The sequence below is a fragment of the Plectropomus leopardus genome, chromosome 11, assembly GCF_026936395.1.
Source record: "Plectropomus leopardus strain MGB_pleo_1.0 chromosome 11, ASM2693639v1, whole genome shotgun sequence".
NCBI lineage: Eukaryota > Metazoa > Chordata > Actinopteri > Perciformes > Serranidae > Plectropomus > Plectropomus leopardus.
In genome coordinates, this window is record NC_142186.1 from 27,253,008 (window position 1) to 27,277,872 (window position 24,865).

At 39.1% G+C, this 24,865-nt stretch overlaps 2 protein-coding genes across 3 annotated transcripts; both read right to left on the reverse strand.

Moving 5' to 3' along the window:
- Nucleotides 1-1,397: 1,397 nt before the first annotated feature.
- On the reverse strand, nt 1,398-7,534 carry fdps (farnesyl diphosphate synthase (farnesyl pyrophosphate synthetase, dimethylallyltranstransferase, geranyltranstransferase)). 2 transcript variants are annotated; one of them, XM_042490124.2, is made up of 10 exons: nt 7,378-7,534; nt 6,768-6,923; nt 5,675-5,815; nt 5,009-5,089; nt 4,768-4,890; nt 4,605-4,693; nt 4,448-4,520; nt 4,276-4,353; nt 3,357-3,491; nt 1,398-2,164 (listed from the first exon to the last, which is right to left on the reverse strand). In XM_042490124.2, the coding sequence occupies exons 1-10, from the start codon at nt 7,378-7,380 to the stop codon at nt 1,964-1,966; spliced, it is 1,080 nt and encodes a 359-aa protein (XP_042346058.1). In that variant the 5' UTR covers nt 7,381-7,534; the 3' UTR covers nt 1,398-1,963. The 2 variants fall into 2 exon arrangements, with proteins under 2 accessions (XP_042346058.1, XP_042346057.1); XM_042490123.2 differs by lacking the exon at nt 7,378-7,534 and having other exon boundaries at nt 6,768-7,236.
- Nucleotides 7,535-8,373: 839 nt separating this feature from the next.
- entrep3 (endosomal transmembrane epsin interactor 3) lies at nt 8,374-24,701 on the reverse strand. Its single transcript, XM_042489122.2, has 14 exons — nt 22,466-24,701; nt 22,318-22,374; nt 20,113-20,220; nt 19,843-19,959; nt 18,323-18,430; nt 17,951-18,111; nt 17,132-17,231; nt 16,966-17,038; nt 16,059-16,356; nt 14,798-15,159; nt 13,492-13,533; nt 10,929-11,104; nt 10,489-10,635; nt 8,374-10,385 (listed from the first exon to the last, which is right to left on the reverse strand). The coding sequence occupies exons 1-14, from the start codon at nt 22,697-22,699 to the stop codon at nt 10,140-10,142; spliced, it is 2,229 nt and encodes a 742-aa protein (XP_042345056.1). The 5' UTR covers nt 22,700-24,701; the 3' UTR covers nt 8,374-10,139.
- Between the last annotated feature and the right edge of the window lie 164 nt (nt 24,702-24,865).

A 24,865-nucleotide genomic window follows, 5' to 3' on the forward strand; every position in this document is an offset into this window, starting at 1 on the left:
TTTTTTGCCATTTAATCTGTAATTTACTACTGAAAATTATTTTTTTATTTCACTTCCTTACTGTAATTAAGACCCATTTGACCACAATTACTTGCAAGTATTGAATATTGCTATTTTATAACAAATAATCAGAAACTTTGTTACATATCATTTTTTAAGTTACCTGGCTAACTGAGAAATCCTGCTTGGGCTAACACCCCAACCTGGACACTAATTTCTGGAGACAGCTGACTGAATGATAGACATTGTATGCAAAACCACAGCTCCCATTTCCTGCACATTCCTATGTGTTATGGAGAAACACTGGACTTGATACGAGCAGGAGAGGAGAAGAAAGCTGCCAGTTCCACCTAAAGCAAAGCAGACTTATACTCAAAAACAGGGGAGTTGAATGTTGAGTATGAGTGGTTTTAACTCTGCAATGACAAAACAAACTTATAAAAGATAACCAAATAATGTGAAATATTATTGCTGTTATAGCAAATTAACTTACAGGAGACACACGTTTAAGCTGCTGTTCAAAAGAGTGAACAAATGAAGGAAGCCAGTTTATAAAACCTCTCATTAACTAAACTGATTGCACCTGAAGGAGGCTGATCCTCTTCAAACGTGTTTAATTCCTAGTGAGGTTTTTTGGGGGGTTTGGGTGCTGTGATCAAGTAGGCTCTTTTTGGAAGTAACTAATTTTATTTTATTTTTTGCTGGCATGTAAAATATTTATTTGTTTGCGTTACATTTCATTTCAATTTACATTATCAATTTGATCAGTTTTTTACAAAGTATTTTGAACCACTTTTTAGCTTTGAGTGTCTTTGTTGTAGTTCTTCGTTCAGTGTGAAATAATCAGTAGTTTCATAGCTTTGCTTTCAAAGTGGTTTCAACACTGGATGTCCCCAAATACTCAAAAACCCCGTTCTAATTTACCTGAGCCCATAACCCACTTTACAGATCAAACTGTGGGTTTCTTTACTGAATTTTGTCTTGTCTTGATTTTTCTGTGTACTTATTTTTTTTCTCTCCAGGTTTACTGTAAGTGGTTTTTGTTAAGTTACAGTAGTTGACAGACCATCTTTTGCTTATATATGTTTTGAGAAAGGAGCAAGTAAAATAAGATTTTTTTGGTCATGGGATGTGCATTACAGTGGTTTGAATAAATCTATGTTTTGTGCATTTGCATGACTGCAACAAATAAAAATTAAATTAAATGTACAGCAATCAACAGCATATAATCCTCATTAAAAAAAATGGAACCAGAAATGTCTATTTTGCTTCAGATGTGACTGAAACTATTATGGAAAAAGTTATTTTTATGTCTATTTTAATCAGCAAATGGTTTCTGTTCTACAACCTGCACAAAAAAACACCACAGTGATGAAATAGGGAGAAAAGAAGACAAATACAGTTCATACATTATTTATTAAAAGCAATAACATTCAGGCCAGTAATAGCAGAAATATAAAAATATTTAGAATTAAAAAGCTGATAAGGTTTAACCCTTTGTCTTCTGTACATCTGCTGTCCTATATGTACAATCTCTAATTAATAATATATCCTTTCCCAGAAAATCAAAACTTTCTCAACTATCTGATGAAATACGTAACTTTATGCTGCCGTGTTCTCCTCAGGGCAGACTAAATATGAAAGCAGACCCGTCTGCGTCAGTCTTACATCTACTGGATTCTACAGTAGAGAAGCGTCTGCAGACACTGTGCATTTTGCTCTGGGTTCAATAAATAGGTAGTATGGAGGAAAAGACATTCGCCACTAAATATCTACAAATCACTGCAAGGGTACGAGACAGCCTGCAGGATTTCCAAGTGCTGCGCGGGTCGTGCTGTTGGTAGTCAGAGCCTCATCCGTGGCAAACCCGCCGTAAAGAGAGAGGAGCTCGTGTGCATCATGGGAAAAGTCAAAGGAGAACCAGACCGATGCACCTGTCACTGTGTATAACCACCGTTTCCTCTCACTTGTTCCTCTTGTAGATCTTCTTGGCGAAGTTGAGGAACACCGAGTGGGGAAGGTTTTGAGCGTGACACGCGATGAGTTTCTGTAGCCGCTGGTAGCTCTCTTCCTCATACGTGTGGTACAGTGTTGGCATTTGCAGGGTGTTGTACAGCGCTTTGACCTTTTCCACACAGGCGTCATCGTGGCGCCCGTAACATGCCTGAGGACGAAATGAAGATGAAATGAAGTTTTTGCTAATGCACTAGCAAGTGACTTGATTTGAATTGGATTTTATTTATTAAGCACAAATTAAAAATGTAGAGAAAAGGAGACATGCAGGGGAAACCCAAAAAACCCTCAAGCGGCTTGACAAGTGAGGTTCCCCGAAACTATCAATCAGGACGTACAATCTCTTAACCTTGATCAAACATTGTATATATATATATAGGCTGTAATAATAAGAAGGGACAGGCAGATGAGGACAGAAATAATTATGTTAAGAAATGAGATTTAACAGATTTTTTCAATTACAAAGCAGAAAGTCTGACCAGATGAGGAGGAAATGAATTCCACATATTGGAACCTCTGTATGTGATACTAAATTAGGATGAAGTGGTTCTTGAGGCAAAGCTGGAGTGCTTTTTTGGTGGAGCAATTATGAAATTGATTGTTAACAATAGAGACATTTTGAAAAGGCGGTTTCAGAAACCAACACATGCAGGATGAAGTCGAGAGATCAGAACCATAAAAACATAGTTGGGTCGCTCTAACAACTGATTACAATAAATAATGTTTTTATTGCTTAAATTATTTTTATGGAGTCCCTAAAGTCCAGAGAGATGTTTTTTATTTTGTGCACAAGATAAAAAAAAAAGTCCCTTTTCAGGACTTAATGGCCTCCACACGTTCTTGTTTGTATTGCTGAATGATGTTTTAACTGAATACAGACTTGACAAAATATGAAATATCTGTAAAAAGTCACACCCTTCATGTTTCTGCATTTCTTGCTGGTAAAAGCACCAATTTTGCTAAACCAAAGTGTACAATTATAACACTTTCTTGTTGTAGTATAAAAAACATTGCCTGTTATTCATTGCCTTAGTTACGCTTTATCAGTTTTTGGAAAACTTATTTCAAATTAAAGAATCTGTCTGTGGGTCAATTTAAATGTACAGTTCTGAGAAATACTGCAATTGTAGCATGTGTTGCATTTATTCTGTTGCATGCACGAATTACAGCTAGAAATATTTATGCATTGTCTTTGGTGTTATTGTGATGGAAACTGTAAGTAAAACTTTACAGTTCATTATAATGCCTCACTTTGTAAATTTAATCTGACTGTGTGAGCCTGCACACAACTCGTTTGCAACAAAAAATATTGATACATATTAGTAAGTGATCTGAAATCCCACCTCCAGCTCTGCTCTCTGTTCAGGAGTCATGTTTCGCAGAGCCGTCACCACCAGCCAGCTGCATTTGTTGTCCTGGATGTCTGTGCCAATCTTTCCTGTCACTGCAGGGTCTCCGTAACAATCCAAGTAGTCATCCTGCAAATGAAAAACATTGAGATGTTATCGGTGCGGTCTGCAGCGCGTTATTACCTCCACCAAGGAGGTTATGTTTTCGGCAGCTTTGTCTGATTGTCAGCAGGATTACAGAAAATCTGCTGGCCTGAATTTCATGAAACCTGGTGAAAAGGTGAAGAATTGGCAGAATGAGAACACCTTAAATTTTGGGGCAGATCTGAATCACAGCAAACATTTTTACAAGCAAGACTGCTCTTAATCAGAATTGATTTACACTGCAAGATGTCATCTTAAATATGTACGTGAACGTGAATGAACCACCAAGAATCATTCATATGAATTAACTGAAAACCAGGTATTTATACACATATTTACATGTTTTTTGAGTGTGATTATGTATTTATTGACGTGTCTTGATCACATGATTGCTCACGACAGTTCACATTTAAGACGGCATTTCGAGTGTAAATCTAGTCTGATGAAGAGCGGTTGTGCCTGAAGCGTCACTTTGGTGTGTTAAATAAGTGATAAATGAAGCCCTGCAGTGTGCAAGCCACTTTTTTGCCTTTTCACTATATACATATACATATATATATATATACATATTTTAAACAATATTTTAAACAATAGTCCTGGAAAACAGTTTTTCTTAACTTTTCCAGCAATTTCATGACCTGTGGAAACCTACAAAAGGTGGATACACAATTTATTTTTCACTTAATAAAATCGCCAGTTAGGGCATCTGGCCTTGTTAGGCAGATGTGAGTGCCCTAATAGTTTTAAATGTAATGTGAAAAGTAATTACCTGTATTTGAAAGAACTCTCCCATCTCCAGTAAGATATGTTTGGCATTATTGTGTTCCTCCTCACTCTCAATTCCTGCCTGCAAAAGTAAATTACAGTAGTTATAGGACAGAGTTTGACATCACTTAAGGTATTTTCCTTCTGCCATGTGTGTACACTACAAACACACTCACAATGTACATTGCAGCTGCCACCGGGAGGTAAAAAGAATAAAAGGCAGTCTTGTATTTGACAATAGCTTTATACCTGAAAGATGAGAAGAGAAATAATTACACTCATTGGTAAACAGCATCACAGTGCACACATACTTCACAGATTGAACTTCACTACCTTTCCATGGTGAATCTGTTGAGGTCAATCTGACCTGGAGGAGCCGTCATGAGGTCCAGAGCTTGGCCGAGCTCAGTCTGGAAAGTTGTCTGAAACAAACGAGACATAGTAAGAATGCTGTGCTTGTGTGTGCACGTGTGCAACCAATCAGGACGTCTCGTACCTCAGTAAATAGCTCCAGTAAGTGGACGTAGTACGGTTGATCCCTGCAATGTTTGCGAAGCAGTCTGTAGATTGACCCTTCTAAGAGAAATGAGTCATTGATGGCATCCAGCCCGATCCCATCCTTAAAAACAAACAGACAAGTTTCAACTAAGCATACCATTAATAGTGGAAAAAATTCCTTTTTTACACACAAAAAAGGCATTTTAGTCTCTCTTGTTATGGAATATATCATGTCTGACCTTCTTGTACCAGCAGGGCTGTCCTCTCCGAGTCACAGATGCATCCATGATATCATCAGCCACGAGGAAAAATGCCTGAAGCTGCAAGCAGAGACGCAGTTGTAACACTTAATGAGAGAACTTAACACCCTTGCAAAGTGTCAGAACAACAGTCGGAGTGAGAGTGTGCTTGTCAGCTGAAGTTTTAGTGACACATTTAGCAGCACAAAACAGCTTAGGCTTTTTACCAAAACCCTGCCTAATTTTGGAACGCCTGATCTCGACCTTTTTGCCTTTTATTGATAGGACAGATTGATACACAGGAAAGTGTGAGAGAGGGGGAAATGATATGCAGGCAAGACTCTACCGAGTGAACTCGAGGTCGCCCCAGTCTAACCTCAGTATAACCCAACCCTCGCATTGTCTTTAGATGCAACAGGGTGTCAGGCTTTAGTCTTTTGAAAGTCTTTTTTTAGAAGAAGAAGATTTTTTATTGTCACATGCACATTTCAAAGTCTTCAGTGTATAGCAGACATTTACAGGAAGAAAGGGTTGTTTTACTAGCTTGTGAAAAACACTGCAGGGATAGGCTGAAGTGGCAGTGCTGGTTTTTGTAATGGGATTTGTTGACAATATGAAAACTGTTACATTGCCAGACTCCTTTGACATATTACAACATGTCCTTACCAACTCAATGCACCATCCAACCACCAGAGCCCGCCGCACCGTGTCCTGTGTGAGCTGCGTGGGAGGCAGCAGCTCCCTCAGTGAGCCAATCACAGACAGGCCTCTGTTCCTCTTGCCTCCGGGTGAATTATACACCAAAACCTTGGAGAAAGGGAATAGGTAGGAGCAAGAAGGTTAGATTTAAGACATTTCAAGTGTTTTTATTGCCACATCAATTAAATAAGACCAATTCTACAATAAATAAACAATTACAATAGCATTTTTTTTATGACTTTAGAAAGATTGATTTTACTTTTACATTGTCTTAGGGGTCAAAAATGACCACCACTATATTTAACAGCATAGAAACCCCTCTAAATGATCTTTTTTCTACTTGAAATTTGATAACTTAACCTCGAATGACCCCAACATGAAAAAAAGTGAAGCATTGCCTTTGTTCATGTTTCCATAAAAGCTGTTAACCAACAAGGCAAAAATCTTGTCTTGGGGGTCAGTTTTGACCCAGCAGCTATAAAATCATTTTCACACCACAAAAACACACACACACACACACACACACACACACACACACACACAAAGAAATACATCTGCAAAGTCCATGCACACAAACCTGCATACTGTCCTCATTGTACAGTATAATATACTATGTTTCTTAAGCATTAAAAACTACTTTTTGCACATCTTCTTCTTAGGCTATACAATTCTACATCTTACTAAAAACATGTTTACACCTATACAATACATTTTGCAATAAATATAATAAACCTTTACATTAGGAAAGAAAACAATTAAGACAGGTGTATAAAAACGAGTGATTTTCACTGATTAAATGCAGTCTTTCTGCACCTTGAAGTGGGGAAACCTAGATATTCACACAGTTTGTGATGAATGTCAGATTGTTTCTTCATGCAAAACAGATTTGGGGTTTAAAAGTCAATCACGCTGCTTTACTTTAGGGGTTTAGAGAAGGCGGGTCATTTTGACCCCTAGAGCAAGTAGTGTGTGCAGAAAGTTAACACAAGGGTTAAGACATTTTTATAACAATTAAGGCCTTATTTTGATATTAAGAAGGTCCCTTTAAAACACAACTTACCTCTTTCAGCCTGTTCAGAGCATCAGCCAGTGAAGGGTCAGTGAGGTCCCGCTCCGACAGCTCCGTCACCAGCTCGTCAAACTGGGTTTCAAACAGCTGAGGATCGGACAGCAACGCCTTTTTGCTGTTCTGCGTCCCGTTACACATGCTGTCTCCCTGGAAAGACGACGTGCACAGCAGGGCAGATACAGTTTTTAACTTATGCGGGCAGACGGCTTGCCACATGGTCCTGATAGGAGCATTAATAACCAAACTCAACAGACGTCTCATTCCCGACCGTTAAATGTCCTCACCAACCCTGAATGAGCCCAAACTCACCGGACTGTACCCTGAACTAGCTATTTATATAAACCACATAACGTTATATTTGTGCGATATAGGATAGCTACAAAGCTAGTTAGCTCCATAATCTGCTCGCCCACTAACACCCTGTAAACACGGGCAGGGATTAGGTCAAGGGAAATACTATTATTAGCTAGTTCCTTATCACAAAAAGAAGCGTTAGCTGACGTTAGCTCACATTGTCATCCAGCATCCAGCCTGTTAGCAAAGCTAGCTATACCACAACGATTAAAATTATTTGTTTATTCACACACACGCAGTTACATACCATAATGATACTGTCCCTTTATCCCAAACAGTTCAGTTTAATACAGCAAAATAGTTTATCTTCTGTTTCTTCGTCTTGCTGTTACACTTAAGTCTGTGAACGTCTCTTCAAACCAGGATGTGCCGGTTGTAGTTCGCTGAGCCGCTGCTGTCCGTTTTAATACAAAGCAGTAGGACTAGATTCCCCAGCATCCATTGCGAGTGGTGCATGTGGGCGGGGGCTTTGGAAGGCTCCATTTGACATTTAGCGTTTTGATTGGTCAATGCAATCGAACCAGGATGGGTTTTCACACAGGATGGCCAATAGGATTAGAGAGGAGGTGGGGTTTAGGTGGAGTGGGGAGATACGAGAGATTTGGATTTGCCAGGGGGCGAGTCTTAACTTTTATAATTATTATAGACTTACTTTTACAGAATACAGTACAAAGAGTAACTCCTTGTATTGCATTTTATAATTTTTAATTAATTTTATATTTTATTTTCTTCCCTAGCTATCTGTTGCTGAACAGGGAGGTTGAAATTATGATTTTTTTTACAATTTAAAAATGACAATAACACTTAAAAGATTTAAACCTGCAACACAACTACTGCCATTGTCTATCTTCATTTATCATTTTAGGTTGTTTGTTATTCTGATGTTCCACTGGGTGACACACCATCATGTGATTTTTAATTTAAAAAAAAAAGAAAAAAGAAATGTCATCAATACATGAGCTGTGTAATGCTTAAGATACTTTAAATATGATAATTAAAAAAAAAGTTTAGTTACTATAGTTTTAATAAAGAACAAAACAAAGCAAATAAAAAAGAAAGAAGTGAACAAAAAACATCAGTAAATAAAAACATGCAACCAAAAATCCAAAGCTAATAAAAAAAAATAAAAAAAACCCCCAAAAAACCCAGACAAAATCTTTCAAAAACCAAATAAAAAATTCTAACTCTGCACTTGGTCTGTTATTTTGCCCTTCGTATTGTGTACAAAACATCAGCGCTGGTATTGTTATTTGATGTCTATCATTTATTTCATATTTTCAAATACATAACTTGCATTGAAAGTTTTGCCATTGACACTGCATTTAAAATCTGGAATAGGTGTCATATTTAGATACATTTATTATTCAGGTTTCAAGGCTCTATCCTGTTAAGCCTGCCATACAGATATACATTTCTTCAAATAAATAATGTTTTATGCAAGACAGGAGGTAGAAATACAGCTCAGTGCCTTAACAATAAGGGAGTGTATGGGTGTGCCTGTTTTCCATGTGCAGGCAAAGTGTGTATGCGTGTACATTATTAAAATTAGGTACATACATATGACTGTATCCAAAATGTGCCTTTTGCTGATATGGAGTCAATATCATCACTTAGTGAACACACCAAAAAGACTTTCCAAAGAATAAAACTCCAGTCTGACATTAATATTTATACTTCAGAGCTGCCAGGCCCATCGTTTGCTCAGCATCAGCAGTCCAAAGTTTCTTTTTTTTTTTTGATTTACCACCCATGACGCCCAACTGCATATCAAATTTGTCCGTACATTTATTGCAAAAGACTCTTCATGTCATTAGAGTCAGAGTGCAATTTAAACCTCATATCTTAAAGCCAATGTCACAACTACACGTGTGAACTTGAAACATACTCAGACCCTATCAAAATCAAATTAGGATGCAGAGGCCTGTTTGGAGCCATCTGGCAGAAAACTTTGGGAGCAGTGCGCATCTCCGACCTTCGCCTTCAGCTACTTATAAACACAAACACATTTCAAATGGCTACTATCATAGGTCTTGGGTGCAAGAGGAAAAAAAGTAAGAAGCATTGTCAAAAACATGCAGATAAAGACATTCGGAGGACATGTTATTTAGTTACACAGACGGTCAGGATCAAATGCACAAGGTTCCTGCTGTACTTGGAAAGGCTGTAGCAAAACATGCACATATGCAAATCAAACCACTGCGTCCAGGGGGCCACCCACAGAGATTACGTTTCAAAGGCTGAGCATGTGTCTGTGGCGTGCATTAATGTCAGTGTTAAAAATGCTGGCTGTCTTTTTTTTTTTTTTCTCAAAGGCCAGTGTGGAAGTGAAAAAACATGGTGAAAGTGGGAATTGCAAAAAGAAAAAGACAAAATTAGCATCTCGGTTAAGAGCATTTGTCCTTGTGTGCAACCTCATTTGTTTATCTTACATTGTTATCAGCTAACTATGTTTATTTAGATGCTTTTTTTCTTTATTAATGGAAGACAAAATAAGGGTTTTTGTGATCACTTCACCTGAGCGATCCTGTGGATGAATAGCAATGTACAAAAGGGCCAGAAGCATATTGCAACCCATAAATATGTAATAGACTGAATGTACATGTGAGTTGTTGTTGTAGCATGAACGCTAGCTGAGTTCTGTCTCCAGTCTTATGTTTCCAGGTGTTTTCTTTTAGAGGTGAAGTGGAGAATACAGCAGAAAAAGATGCTTCTGGTTGGTTGTCTCTGATTTTTTTTTTTTCTGCCCAGAATAAGCATCTAGTGATCACTGATGTTGAACAGTGGAGTCGTGTGAGCTCTGGGCTGATGTTCAGAGTGATAAAGAGCACCACTGAATAAGGCCATTTGCACAGTTGGCTTCAGGAAACAGAGATGACAAAGAGGAGAAGGAGGGAAGACAGATATCTCCACTACAGTGCCTCCTTTTCATCAACCTGCCTTACTTCCTCTAATCCTCCATACCACCATGTCTACTCGTGTGCCTCCTATCTTCCTCCTCCTTCACCCTCCTCACAGCGCAGACTCCGAGTAGAGCGCTCCCGATGACCCATGCGGTGGATGAGGTGTCACTAACCGACGTAGTGACAAGGAGGACGAGGAGCTTAAATCTCCACAGCTGCGCAGGTGGATCCCCTCTGGCACGCGACCGCTGTGGTGCCGGTTGTGTCGACTGTCACTATGGGAATGGTGGTGTCCACGGCGATGGGGGTGATGGGTGTGATGTCCTCGGGTGGCGTTCCAAGGGGTCAGAAACACCTGCAGGGGAGTTTTTAGAGCACAGATTTAGACAAAGAGGAGATGACTTTACTCAGAAGCACTGAATTATTCTGATGTGGTGAAGTTTGATAGGGTTTCATACTTGTTCCAAGGGCAGGTGGTTGGTGGCAGTGCCCTCAACTCCACTCCTCCTTTTAGGTCCCTGCCCTGTGCTCCCAGCATGCTCGGAGGAGGGCGACAGGTTGCGTTTGGAGCGCTGCAGGAAGCGAGCAACCAGACCCCGAGTCACCTGAAGAAAAAGTGACGGGAGAGAAGACATTCAAACAGCAGTCAGGGTTCTCACAGTTATGTAAAACTTTAAAAAGTCATGGTATTTTACAGTCTCATTTCCCAGACCTGGAAAAGTTGTGGAATTAGTAAAAATAACTGAAAGTTTCAGGAAAGTCTTGGAATTTTGTTGTGCGTGTCATGAAATTAATTGTTAGCTCTGTTTGTGCTGTATCGTGTGAATGGTCACTAATTGTTATAATGGGTCCTTGAAGAGTTTTTTATGGCTTCTGTATCAACTATTTTCAGACCAACCTTAAGGTCTCCGAGAGAGCGGTGACAGTCTTTAGGTAAACGCAGTGGAGAGGTGGGGGGAGGTTTGGAGGGGACCTGCACTCCTGTGGCTGCTGATTTCACGCTGCCTTTCCTCGGCAGAGCTGCAGCAGGAGGCAAAGAGGTGCGGGGCAGCAGACACGCCTCAGAGGACGGACCTGTGACAGATAGGATCAGAAATAGAGTTACTGTTACAACAAAATACTGGTCCAGGGGAGTAAAATAAAAGTCTTTTAGCAGATTTTCTCATCCCTTACATATACAGAAGCCTAAAATCAAGCTTCTTAAAACCAAGAAGACATTGATGCATTTTAAGGACCTTGCAATAGCTGCCTCTTTGTTTAAAGATTGATTTTAAGATCATTTTAGTTTTAAATCCCTTTGTGAATTGCTGTTCCCAAACTAACCAGTGCACAACCTTGGATCCTCCAACAGGAACCTGTTGATTTACACTTGAGGGATAAAGGAGGCTTAACATTTGTTGCTGAGGCTCCTCAGCTGTCAAACAATCTGGTTACTACGTCAGTATCTCCTTCTAAATCCCTTTTGAAGAGTTATCTTTAAGGAACGTTTTCCAATAATTTCGCCTTTAAATTTTAAGCTTTTTTTTAAATTATTATTAATTTACACTGTTTCTAACTGTTGACACTGCACTTAAGTCTTGCTCCGCTCTATTTAAGATGAAATCCACCCTTTGTTTTTACATTTTTACTTGCAGTTTTATCTTTAAATTATTAATTGTTCTTAAGATTATTCCTCATTTTTTTTACTTCTGCCTGCCAGGTTAGTTAAGTTATTAGTTATTACTTGTTTTTTTTATTGTTGTGTTTTATAAATAAAGCACATTTTAATTCCGGTTTTGAAAAATGCTATACATTAAATAACATATAAACTTTATTTTTGTTTTTATTATTACACTGAACTTCAGGGAGAACCATGGCCCAAATAAGAATCCACCAATCAAGCCTGACTAGAAATAAAATCAAATACTGAATAAACTACCCAAAAAGGAAACACTAAACTGAACTTCCTTACTAAATAAAAGAGGGGAAACAAGAAAGTAACCGACATTTAATAGCAGAATCACTACCCCTCTGACATTATTTGGCACCAACATACACAAGAGCTAATGCTAAGGCCTGACAAAATATTTCAGAATAAACGGACACTCTGGGTATAAGCAGGAAGCAGCAAATGGGCCAGAAGTGCTACATCTGATCAGCATTTATTGATTCTATCCCTGTCAGCTGTGAGATACATTTCTGGGAAATGTGTAGCTTTTTCCCCCCAAAGAAGTACACTGTATTTGCTGTATATTAGCTGTATTGCATTTACTGTGTATAATAAAACACACCACATTATCCTCATGCTCTGCAAAAAAATAAGACCATATTATTTTGTATTGAACTGTAATATGCAATAAAACTATAAAATCTTCCATAAAAAGTGCAAATGATTTAACTTAAACTTTCAAACATGCAGGTTCATATAGATTTGTGCAGGAATATGTCCTAAAATGCAGAAATTAGTTAGTTCTGCAGCTCAGGTTCCCTAGTCTTTAAGTCAATAGGTTTTTTTGAATGGGTTTCTGGTTTGATACCTGCAGTGAGATCTGTGGTTAAAATAAGCTTAAAAGGTGCTAGCACTACAACATAAAATAAATGATCAGTTTTGAAGCTTTTATTTGTCTTAAAAAATGGTGGTTACTAACAACTAGAACGTCGGAAGCCAAATGTGGCTTTGCGGGCTAGTTGTAGTGGTGATGCAAGTCATTCGACCATAGCGTAGTTTGTTTATATCCTAACATTAGCTTTTTACTTCTGATGATTGCATTTACTCGTCAAAAATCATAGGAGTGTTGCTCATTTTTGGAGATTATTTTGCTGAACAAAATGTGTTAGTATCATAACTGTTTGTTTGCCTCAGATCTTATTTTCTGCAATAATCCAAAATCTAGTGAAAAAATCCCACTGGCTTTTTGACGAAGGAATCAGGGTTCCCACTTCTGTGTCAGCCCACAAAATAGCATCATCCATGCAGTACAATTTCCTTCAATAAAGCCCATTAACCACTGGAAATATTTCCATGGTATGTCCATTACTTTGCCACATAAACCTTTTGATTGGACAACAATCGCAACATTCATAAATCAGGATGTGTCACAGATAAACGAGGAACTAGTGAAGCACATTATTGTTTCTACAGCGGAATCTAATTTATCAATCTGTAATCAAATCACTGCTAATTTAGATGTTGTGGGAGAGTTTCATAAATCACATGCACACAGGGACAGAAATGTGTGTTTCAATGTGTACTTGTGTCTAAGAGATAAATGACAGCCATTAGATGCAAATGTGTTCAGTTATATCTTATCTAAACAGCTTAGAAATGTTTTCTTGTAAACATTTTGTGCCTTAAATTAGACAGTCGAATGTGAAAAAAGATAGAGGAAGAGAAGCAGTGATGACATGCAACAAAGCCAGGATGCCTTGTGCTTTAGACATCATCTTAAACATCTTAAATTCTTGCAGATAGAAGCTCTTACCTGTGTCTATAGATACTTTGCTGCCTCCAGAGCCAAAGTCAACTAGAGAAGAGGAAATAGAAGCAAAAGTTATAGATTATTGGATGGGTTGTTGTAAAAGATGTAATCCTATTTTAAATGTAATTAGTTAATTAAAATTATTAGCACACAAGATTTGATAAAAACAAGTAGATAATAGCAAACACAACAAGAATTGTGCAGGAGAGGTTAGGAAACCCTGATGGGTCTTATTTTGAAAACCTCCCCTCTAAAATTAACAATCTATAATGGAAATTCTCTCCCTAACATGACAATATAACAAACAAAAAAGTAGTTATGATAATAATAAAATAAAATAATGATGGATTTCATAAAGTGAGGACTGGTATTCCACAGTAGTGGTCCTCTGTATTTCAAAGCATGTTGTCTGAGAGTTGTTCAATAATAGGCAAGATAAATGTCCTCTGCTTGTTTTTTTGGATATTAATGAACATCAGAGATCATTAAAAAGAAGTTATGAAATACATTTGTTAAGCTGTGCTTTTGGAAAATACATTTATACATAAAAACATTTGTTTGGTAAATACTGATATTTAAAATGGACAGCAGATTTAATTTCTTGAACAGAGGAGCTGATGATTCCCAGCGTTTTGACATAGTTGCCAATCGGACAAATTCCTTGTGGACTAAAATACGTTTTTACAGGGAAGAAGGATATGTACTGGCCCAAACGATATTACAGTACGATATGTACGGATACATTAAACTAAAGTAAAGAGTTAGTTGACATGATTGATTAACTACTGAGCCAAGTTTTATGATGTTACCAGAATACTTCATAGTTTTGTTTTTTTTTTTTTACACACAAACTCAATGTGGTCTTTCCAGGACAGCTGTTCATCTACTAATATGACTAAGAATTCAGCTGAGATGACTTGATTGATTTCAGTATTGTTTAGCATCTTCCTTTCGATATCTTTTGTTTTTGTTTCTAAAAATTTTAAAATTGGATTTTTTGACATTTAGAGATAGCTTGTTCATTCTAAACCATTTCAAGTATATGATAGGATATGATTGGCTTCTCTGATAAAGGAACCAAAGTTTGCTGTTGATAGGAAAGTATTAATATCATCAGCAAAGAGGATGGGAAATGCAGTTTCAGATATCCATGCAAATTCATTTATAAAGATTAAAAATAAGAGAGGCCTAAGCATAGAGCCTTGAGGCACTCCGCAATTTAGTTTGATTTTATTTCAGGTACAATTACTCACAAATACATACTGATCTCTATCCCTAGAGCCTAGCCTCTTTTTTGTGTCGGACCTACCTGTATCAGTGGAGGAGCCGAGGCCTGGCTCACTGTGTGACCTCACAAGACGAAGGAGCGCCTCACTATTCCTTCTGACACCCTCTCCATCCTTTTCATTCTTCCCAGCCCTTCGTCGAAGGTACAGCGGTTGACCTGGGAGGGGTGGCCCATTACCCTGATCACCACTCTGCTCACTGGCAGCTGAGGAGGATGAAATGGGAGGAGCACAGGAGGTTGGTGCACCTCCTTGGTGTGTTGGAGTGGAGGGGCGAACTCGAAACTCTGCGACGGAGGTTTGCTGTGAAGAGGCAGATTTTCCTATTGCTTCCAGCTGGGAACAACTACTAGCTAGCATAGCCTGGCGACGCAGTACTGGAGACCTGCGGGACAAAACAGGAGAGCACAAAATAACACCATCGACTGTTGCACACTTAAATTATTAAAATACTGTAAAACTTCAATTAATAGCCTGGGGTATTTGCTTAAATCACTGAACTCGATAGTCTTATATTTGGGACGGGCATCTATATGGGACAGGCTTTTATTTCCTTTTACCCAAAACTGATGCTCAGCAAAGATCGGAAACACAATCAAATCATTTATTTTATCATTTACTTTCTGAGACGTGTGTAAATTGGCTTTATCTTATTTAAAAACATGGGAAGAATGTAATTAGCAACAAAAGAAGCAATGTCCTAGAAGTTAGCGAGAAAACTATCTGAAAATTTGCCCCCCCCAAAAAACAAAAAAAACAAGAGCAAGAAATGACCTGGAGAAAAAAAACCTTAAAAATTATTATAATTCTGTAAAATAATTTTAAATATATGATTGTGAATATAGTTCACTGAACTTAAAAAAACCCTTCTATATCTACTGATCTCTTTTTTGCATCTCTTTTGTTTACTGTGCCGATATTACTGTCCTCTTTGGTGCTCATGGTTTCAGTGAACTGAATGTTTAATTGTAAAGAATCATAGCAAGCGAACAATGTGTGTTAGCATGTCCATGTTGACAAAAGTTGAAACATAACATCACACATATACATATTGTGTGTGTGATCTAAGCAGCTAAGTTTATCTCCAGCAGGTAGCCAACAACCAGGTTTTATTAATCCAAAGAACCTCTGTAAATGAACTGCATGGCAGCCAGACTGAGCCTCTAATTGTGACAGGCCTTTAATTTTCAAAATGTGTCGCCACATCTGGTAAGTAAAAAGGACTGGGCTTTTAATTTGGACTAGGTTTCCGGTTTGTCTGTGTGTGTGTGTGTTTGTCCTCACCTGTATGTGGTGGTTGCTGTGCTGGGTGAAGAGCACGAATTGGACCTCTCTCCTCTCAGGAAGCGTCTGGCTCTCGGTCCTCCTGCCAGAGGACTCTCTGGCGTCTGAGACGGAGGACCACGAAAACTGATGTACTCCCCACTTTCTCCTCCATCTCCTCCCTCACCAGCGTTCCTGTTGGCCCTGTCCCCGTGGGTCCTCAGGCCGACCTCCATGAGACAGGAGTCCTCAGATGGAGAGGAGTCATCAGGGATGTCCACAATCTCTGACATCAGCAGAGATCCACTGTCCATGGACACTAATAAAGAAAAGTCCTCTTTTATTATGAAAGGTTGCTTTTAGTTTAACTCATAGCACAGATTAACAATTTATTTATTTTGTGCATCTCCTCAAAATACAGTAAGTAATACAGACTCATTTGATTTTCATGAAAAAAGTATTTTTGCTATGCTATTCTTGATGATTTTCAGTATCACATTTTTAAATACAGATCTTGTTTAAACAATAATAGTCAATTAAAGTGGAAAAAGCCACATTTTCACTCAAAGGGATTTATTATAAATCCACCCGTAAATGTAACAATTGGGACATTCATATGTAAAAGGCTATTTTTGGTCTTCTACCTTCTTGACGATGAATCTACACCATTCAAAAAAAATATGTGAAGTTATTACCCACACTGCCAGGGCTTATTTTCTGTTAAAGGTATATATATGTATATATACCAATTTAATAAGTGATGATGTCATGATTCAATATACTTCAGATGATAAGTTAAAGCAAAAGCAAAAAAGTGTTTCTCCACTTAAAAATATACACTCCCTGATTCTGATACAGAGCCTCAAAACATCTACAAATCCCCAAATTACCTCTCAGAACACTGTTGACATTTCAAAACTCTTCTCACCTTCTCCACTGAAGGCTGTTGAAGTCCCTCTGTCTCCAGACAGCTCAGTGCCGTGGGGGTCAAACACTGTGGCCTGGACAGTCAAAATAGAAAGGGATCAGCATTTGACATCACACACATGCAGATACACACCCACACACACAGATACATACACACACACACTTACCTGGCTTGCAGCTCTTTGTCCCATCACAGCCTCATAAGGAGGGGGGCAGTCAGTGGGGTAGAGAGGAACAGGGCTCTCCATGGAGCCATTATAGGTGATGCTGCATGGTAACACAAAAATATATATAAACAATCATTTCTTTCTTTTCTTTTTTTTTGTAATTATTTTAATTATTTTATTGGTTTATGTAAACGTACAAAAACAAAATAGACAACCAAATGAACATGAAGACATTTCAATCGTGTAAAAATAAAAAATAAACAAATAAAGAAAATAAATAAATAAAAAGATAAAGAATTAAAAAAATATAAAAATAATATAAAATGGGGAGGATTAAGAAAATAAAACATATAAAATAAAATAAGGTTGAAAAATAAATAGAGAGACAAACAAAAAATTACACTCTGTAGAGAACAGTATTGCATCAAGATATACACACGTAAACTGTGGGTGGCTACTAATTACACTACAATGTGTTTCTGGGAATTATTCACACAAAGTCAGGTCTGATTCTTGAAATGTACACCATCCATTTTTTTTTCCAGTTTTCAATAAAGGTATCCTTCTGGTTTCTCAATTAAAAGAAATTCTCTCCATTACATAAATACTGTATATTACATTAATCCATTTGTCAACACTGGGTGTTTCTTTTTTCAGCCGTTTCTTGGTTAGAGATTTCTTACAGGCCACCAATAATATCCTTAACAGGTGTTTATCCTTTTTTCTCCACTTGAATTCCTCCCAAACAATTATTTTCTAATCATGTGCTAGACTTAATATTGTGCACAAGTGATGTAAAATAATACTGAGTAAGCGTACCTCTGAGCGTCTGTTTCAGAGCTGCAGGTGTACTCAGGAGGATAGTACGGAGGTGGAGGGATGGGTGGGACAAACTCCTCAAAATCCATGATATTGGTCAGGAAGGCATCCTGAGGAGTGGTGCATTCTGGGTTGACTGAACGAGAGCGATGTGGGGCCAGCTAGGCAGGGAGAATGGGAAACACATCAAAACTGTACATTTATACTTTAAATTTCACATAAATATTAATAGTAGATCTATGAAATGGGCAACAGCAGTTGTGCAAAGTCAGATCTCAAATATGCAGCTGTGTTTATTGCTGAGTATTTGTCATTTATTGGAAAAACAGCTGGTGTGTTTGAAGTAAAATGTGCTGTACTGTCTGTACTCACCAGGTGCACAAGGTCCAGAGAGAATATGTGGATGCTGCACGTCACAGTGGACAGAGTACAGATGATGGTGGAGAGAATGCTGAGACCGCACGCACTGAACAAAAGATCCTTTAGAGAAAGACGCATTCAGAAAATCAGCATCTGACAACATAAAGGCATTTTACTGGCAAGAATATGTCATATTTATAAGACAGGTTCACAATTTTTCAAGTCTGACTTTGCATTTCTCCATTGTGCTGCAGTGGACGGATGATATCAAAAAGGGAAATTTGTATCAACACTGTAAATTTGGAAGATACTCGGCTGATTTGTAAGCTGCAGCCTCACATAATTTAATGTAAACAATGATCTCCTTAAATGTTTAAAATATTTACACCAAAAAACATTAAATAAATGGTAAATTCCAGTGTTCAAGTTAGGCATGCATGATATTGGATTAAGATTTACAGATATTTTCAAATTCATTTTGGCTGATTGCTGATAATGATATATGCACATATATTTTTCATGTAGTAGAATTAACACATTACTCTTATCCTGATGGCCTCCTGGTGCCACACGCAGACATAAAATACACGGCTTTGCAAAATTCACACATTCACTGGGAAAACAATAAAACTACTTTAACCTGGGTTACATGTAAAACATGCCATATTTATCCTCATGTAACAAAAACAAACCTTTAAAATTCCTCCCACTTTAACAGGCTCGGTGATGCTCTTTCTAAGACAGTCATGATAATAGCCAAAACTAGAGAAAATTTGACCTATTTCACCTAATTAAAGTTGTATAATTAAAGTGCCATCATATTAGTGTGTCATATTGTCAGAAATGTTCATTTTGGTTCATTTTAAAGCTGATATCTGCTGATACCAATTGTGCATCCCTTGTAAAAATTACACTGTAGCTTCGAGAGGAGCCCTATTTTTTGGTTTGGGATGGTACTGTACACATGCATATGCATAGTTGAATGAGTCCACCTACGTGCAAAAACAACTTTCAATACATTTCAGTTCATACAGAGAATATTCAGCTCGGTACGGAGAAACCTTGCTCTGTTATGTAGAGTTAGAATTACATAGAATTACATTCAACATAATATTATCAGCTTTGACAATCGAAACAAAAAATGCTCCATGGCTCAATGTGTTGCTTTCATATAGCAGTTGTGAGCACATTTTTAAATGTATAGCCTCGCTCTATAAAGCCCAATGTCATCTGTGCTAAATTTGTATTTCTGTTGTGTGTTTTCCCTTTGTGTCAAAGTGATGAATGACTTAAAGATTTTACCTGCCAATGCCAACAATTTACTGACGCTTGGCAGTGGTGGGATTTAATTTAATTTCCAGCTCCCATCACTTTACATACTTTAAAGGCGAGTGGAAATAATAAGGCACAGTTAACAAAACTGTTTCAATATTCATGTGTCCGCCTGACTATTATTTGAAGACAAACTTAAAAATGTGTTCAGCTATCCTTCAATGTTGAGTTTAGGTGATAAAATGACACATCCTACCCACCTTCAGCTGATGCCTGACTGAGTGACAGTCTGCGTTCAGGTAGAGCACCAGGGTCTCCTCCTCTGTGATGGAGCAGGAGTGAGTGGGCGCACAGCACACGCACACACCATTCTCCACCTACACACATTCCCATACACAGAGGATTGGTGTGAAGACTGAACTGCACACTAAAAACATATTTCCAATTATTCCTGACACGTTCCCAATGCATCTGGCTAGAAGGGCATTTCAGCATGAGGCAGAAGAAAACACTTGCAAAATGTTGTGTACCTGGCAGGTGAGCATGGACTTGACCATCTGTGCGTTCTGACAGGAGAGCATCGAGCCGGCCAGGCTGAGGATCACACACACTGCAGACAGCAGCATGAACAGTGACACCTGCGGGGGAAAACACAGAGTGTGTTTTGGATTTGAAGCAGAGTGTCAAAATTTGTGCCACGGAGGGATGAGAGTGTGCAGAGTTTTATTCTTCAAACCAAAGACCATGCCACGTGATCTCACTGATAAACAAAACTTAAGCCAGAGAGGAGGAACCAATGAGCAGGCCCACACAGAATCTGTGCCCGCAGAAGTATGACGACACCTTTCTGCAGATTCAAAAAAAAAAAAAAAAAAGTTATCTTAAAGGTCCAGTGTGTAGGATTTAGGGGGATCTTTTTGCAGAAGGTGCACTGTGCATGTATCATTCATAACTATATTTTCATTCATTTATAATCACCTGTAAACAAGAATTGTGGTGTTTTCATTGCCTTAGAACGAGCTGGTTATATCTACATATCGAACGGGTCTTCTTCGATGGAGTCTACCATGTTGTTCTACAGTAACCCAGAGTGGACAAACCAAACACTGGCTTTATATAGGGTCATTTACATATTTTTGCATCAGCCACTGTAGTTCTCCTACACGCATGGCACACGGGAGAAGTTTCAGTTCTGCAACCTCGCCAGTAAGATACCACTAAATCAGACACACTGAACTCTTGCATGAATGTTATCTATCACACTGCAAGCAAAAATACTTTTTAATTTTGCAGATTTTAGTTTTGGATTACTGCTGAAAACCGTAAAAAAAACAAACAAACAAACAAAAAAAAACAACAGCAACAATATAACAACAAGCAAATCCTCAAATTCTTTCTCGGTCTGCTGATCGGTGGAGTCCCTGAATCAACCCACCCCAAACTGGGACTGTGAATGAAACATGAGAATGTATAAAGGCTCAGAATAAAACAGTATTTTTAATGTAAAGATACAGAAACATTTCACAACACAACACTAGTAAACTGCTGCTACCAAAGCCAAGAATAAACTCTGAACTTCACCTATTTAGACCACATGAATGAAAAGTCATTAAAATGCTCAGATGAAAAATTTACCATGACAATGCTAACTGCTGATGAAGATCGTGATATGACTAAACGCTCCTCAAACAGCCACTGAAGGGACCTGTGAACCTGTCACTGCAGGTTATTGTAATGGCTTTCAACCCTTTTCATGTCTTAATAGATACACGTCTGATCACAGAGCCCCATTTAATGCAGTTTTGCTTCAGGGACCTCCATCTTAAAGGTTTTGGTTGTTAAGACCACAATTCTAAAGTTGTCAACTGTATTTGAGGAGATAACTGGGGAGAAAGTGAAACCTGTGATCAGAATAGTCACTTTGGTCACTATAGTCACTCTTCACATTACTCTCTTCTATGATAAATTAAAGGTTCAATGTGCAGGATTTAGGGTCATCTATTGGCAGATATGAATATTATAGTCTATAATCACCTGAAAATAATCATTTTTTTGTTACTTTAGTATAAGCAGTTTGTATTTACATATGGAGCAGGTCCTCTCCTATGGAGTTTCTACATTAGCCAAGAAAGGACAAACCAAAAAAGGCGTAAATCTCAAGGTGACTGTGTCTTTGCCATCAGGGCCCCTCGGCTTTGGAACGACCTGCTTGAGGAGATAAGGCTCGCAGAATCAGAGACTTTTTTTTGTCTTTTCATTTTATCTTTTAACGTGTCTTTTTATGCTGTGTTGATCCTGCTTATTATTATCATCATCATTAATTATTTAATAATAATTTATTTTGTTGTTGTTTTTTTCTAACATGTTTCCGCCTCTAATCTCCTGTTTAATTCTACCTCAACTCTTATCTGGCCTTTATTCGGCAGTAGTACAGGGGAAGTTTCAGCTCTGCAACCTCACCGCTAGATGTCAATAAATACTACACACCAGACCTTTAAATCGTGAAAAACAACAATCCCCCATTCTTCTAAGGACCCCCTCAAGGACCGCTGATTGAGAAACACTGTTATATATCGTAGTTTAGTGGTGCATATCCCCAGGCAACACCTACGGTCTTCTGGGCCCCTGTGGATCTGGGGCCCTCAGGTTCTCTTTACTGGTTTGGTAATCCAGCATAGCTTCATGACACATGGTTTTACACCTATAGCTAAGAAATAAGATGGAAATATACATACCACAAGGGTCAGTGGTCTCCTCCATGAGATTATTCCAACTATCCCTGAAGCCACCACCTGCAAACAAACACCACATGCATCAGAAAAACCCCAAATATCTGCAGATAGGTTCTTAAAATGATATGTTTTCAGTCAGATTTACACTTACAAAGAAGCCAGCCCAGAAAGGACAGGACTGCCTCACACGGGCTGAGGAGGTGAAGGCCATGCTGGTGAAGGAGAAGGCCAGGACCATGGCCCCCAGGCCCAGGTGGCACAGCCCCAGGTACAGGAGCAGCCGAGCCCCACCAGGCCCTCGGCCCGACATCCCCCTGCGGCTGTCCGACCAGCCTCGAGACCCTGAGGCTGAAGCCACGCTGCTGGAATCTGACGGCGAAGGCATGTCAGGCTCGTCGGTGTGTGCGGAGGAGGCGGCTTTCACGCTTACACTGGGCTCATAGAACAAAGTTTGGTTGTGTGGGTAGAAGTGGGGGCGAGCAGAAGAGGAGAGACATAAATGCTGGCTTCAGAGCTCCACTCTGTCACAATTATGCACCAAGCTCTCCACTGGCAGGTGCCATAGGTTCTGCGCAATGCCCCATGGTGCGCACTGTAGTCCAGTAAGTGAGTCCAAGAACTTTGTCAGCAGAAAGTTGAGAATTGAGCAGCCACTACACACTCGCAGCCACCGTACTCACCTCATATGACGTTTCAGCCATGATACTGAGATAGCATGAGTCAATACAGTGTGTGTTTCATCCCATGCAGTTCACAGGCCACTAGTGCAGTCTTAAAATGACACAGATGGAGCTTTATTATTGCAGCTGTATGTCATTGTTATTGGCTTTTTGCTGCTCCCTCCTCTCCATCTTCTGCCTTCCACCTCTCCCTCCTCTCGCCAGTGGCATTGCGGTAACTGGAGACCAGAGCAGGCCGCAGATTTTAAAGCGTCCCAAACAGCTCCTTGTCTCACCCCTCCAGCAGAGATGACACGAGCCGCTCAGTCCGTGTGTCCAATCAGGAGGAGCAACATCCGAACATGTGCGCTCCCCTCCCGCGACCTTCTCCTCATCCTGTCACGGCCAAAGAAAGAAGTCGGTGTGGAGATCAACCCCCCTCCCAAGATCACATCGGCTCGTTCGGGAACTAATTACCTCGACCGGAAATAAATATCCTCCACCGATTTTCAAACTGCACCAAAAATAGCAGTCATTTTAATCTTTCCTCGTGGATTTCGATCTTTGACAACTCGGGGGTTTTGCGGTGGTCCACACACGCAACTAAACCCCCCTCCTCCTCCTCCTCCTTCTCCGCCACCTCTTTCCTCCCTGCAGTCACGCGGGCATCCCGCTCAGCCCGTGTGTTCGTGTGTGTGTGTGTATGTATCCTTACCTCACTGCCTCCCACCAGACGTCACATGCACATGACAACATATCTTGTAGCCTACCTATGTCCGGGATAACATGTTTAAATCCATCCGAGTTTGTATTTTTTTCGGATATTTGGCCCCTCCCTCTCCTCCGCTGCTCCTCGGTGCAGCTCCGCGGCTCTTGAGAAGGACTGTATCGTGTTTGCAAACCGAAACCTGCCCCTGCGTGATGACAAGGCACGCAAGGACGTGCAGGCAACTTGAAGATGCGGCAGAGCGCGCGCACACCGTCGTGGTGCTGATGCTGGGAAGGAGGGGCGGTTGCTTAGCGACAGGCTCCCGCTGCTGCAGCACTGAGGGTACAACAACTAGCACGGTCCTGACCGCTGTTTTAGGGAAGATTGTGGTCAAAAAGAAGCAACGGGGGGTCCTAGTGGTAAGAATGGGTGTCACATACAGGTGCCTGGTCTAATTTAGGACTGCCGTGACACTGTGTCTGTCAAGAAACACATTTCCTGTCTGTGTCATGGATGTTTTATAGTGAAGTCGGTCTGTGTCCTTGAGACCCAAAGCCACCCCTCTGCTCTTTAACCCTTTAAAACCTGAGCAATTTGGCCTGATTTCTTTCAGAAACATGGAAAGAAGGCAATGAGCAACAGCAACAGGAAATGTCCCAAAAATTAGCAAGATTACCTGAAACTGGGGGGTGGGGTTAACAGAACAGAAACATAAAATTACCTGAAAAAAGTGCTAAAATTTTAAAAAGAAATATAAATATTTACAACAATTATACAGTTTAAAAAATATATATTTTTTCTCCTTCTCATTTCATACTTTTCTGATGAAGCTCTCTCTCCTTTCTTTAAAGCCAACTTTCATTTTTTTGGTCTTCATAGAAATCTATTATTTTTATTCTGGTTTCCATTTCCTTCTTTCTTTTTACGTAGTGACTATTTTATAAATAATTCTTAATTTATTAATGTATTTTGTGCACCACCGAGAATTTGCTATTTTGTTGTATGCTTGCTCACATACCAACAATAAAGTTATTCTATTCTTGTTTTGAATTGAGCGTCTAAAAGCAGGGTGTTGTATGATTGTAAATACTTTTGAGGTAAATGTCTTTTTTTTTTTTTTTTACAAAATTCATGAACAAGGTATCGTTCAGATAATTCAGTTCAATCACATTTATTTTACCCT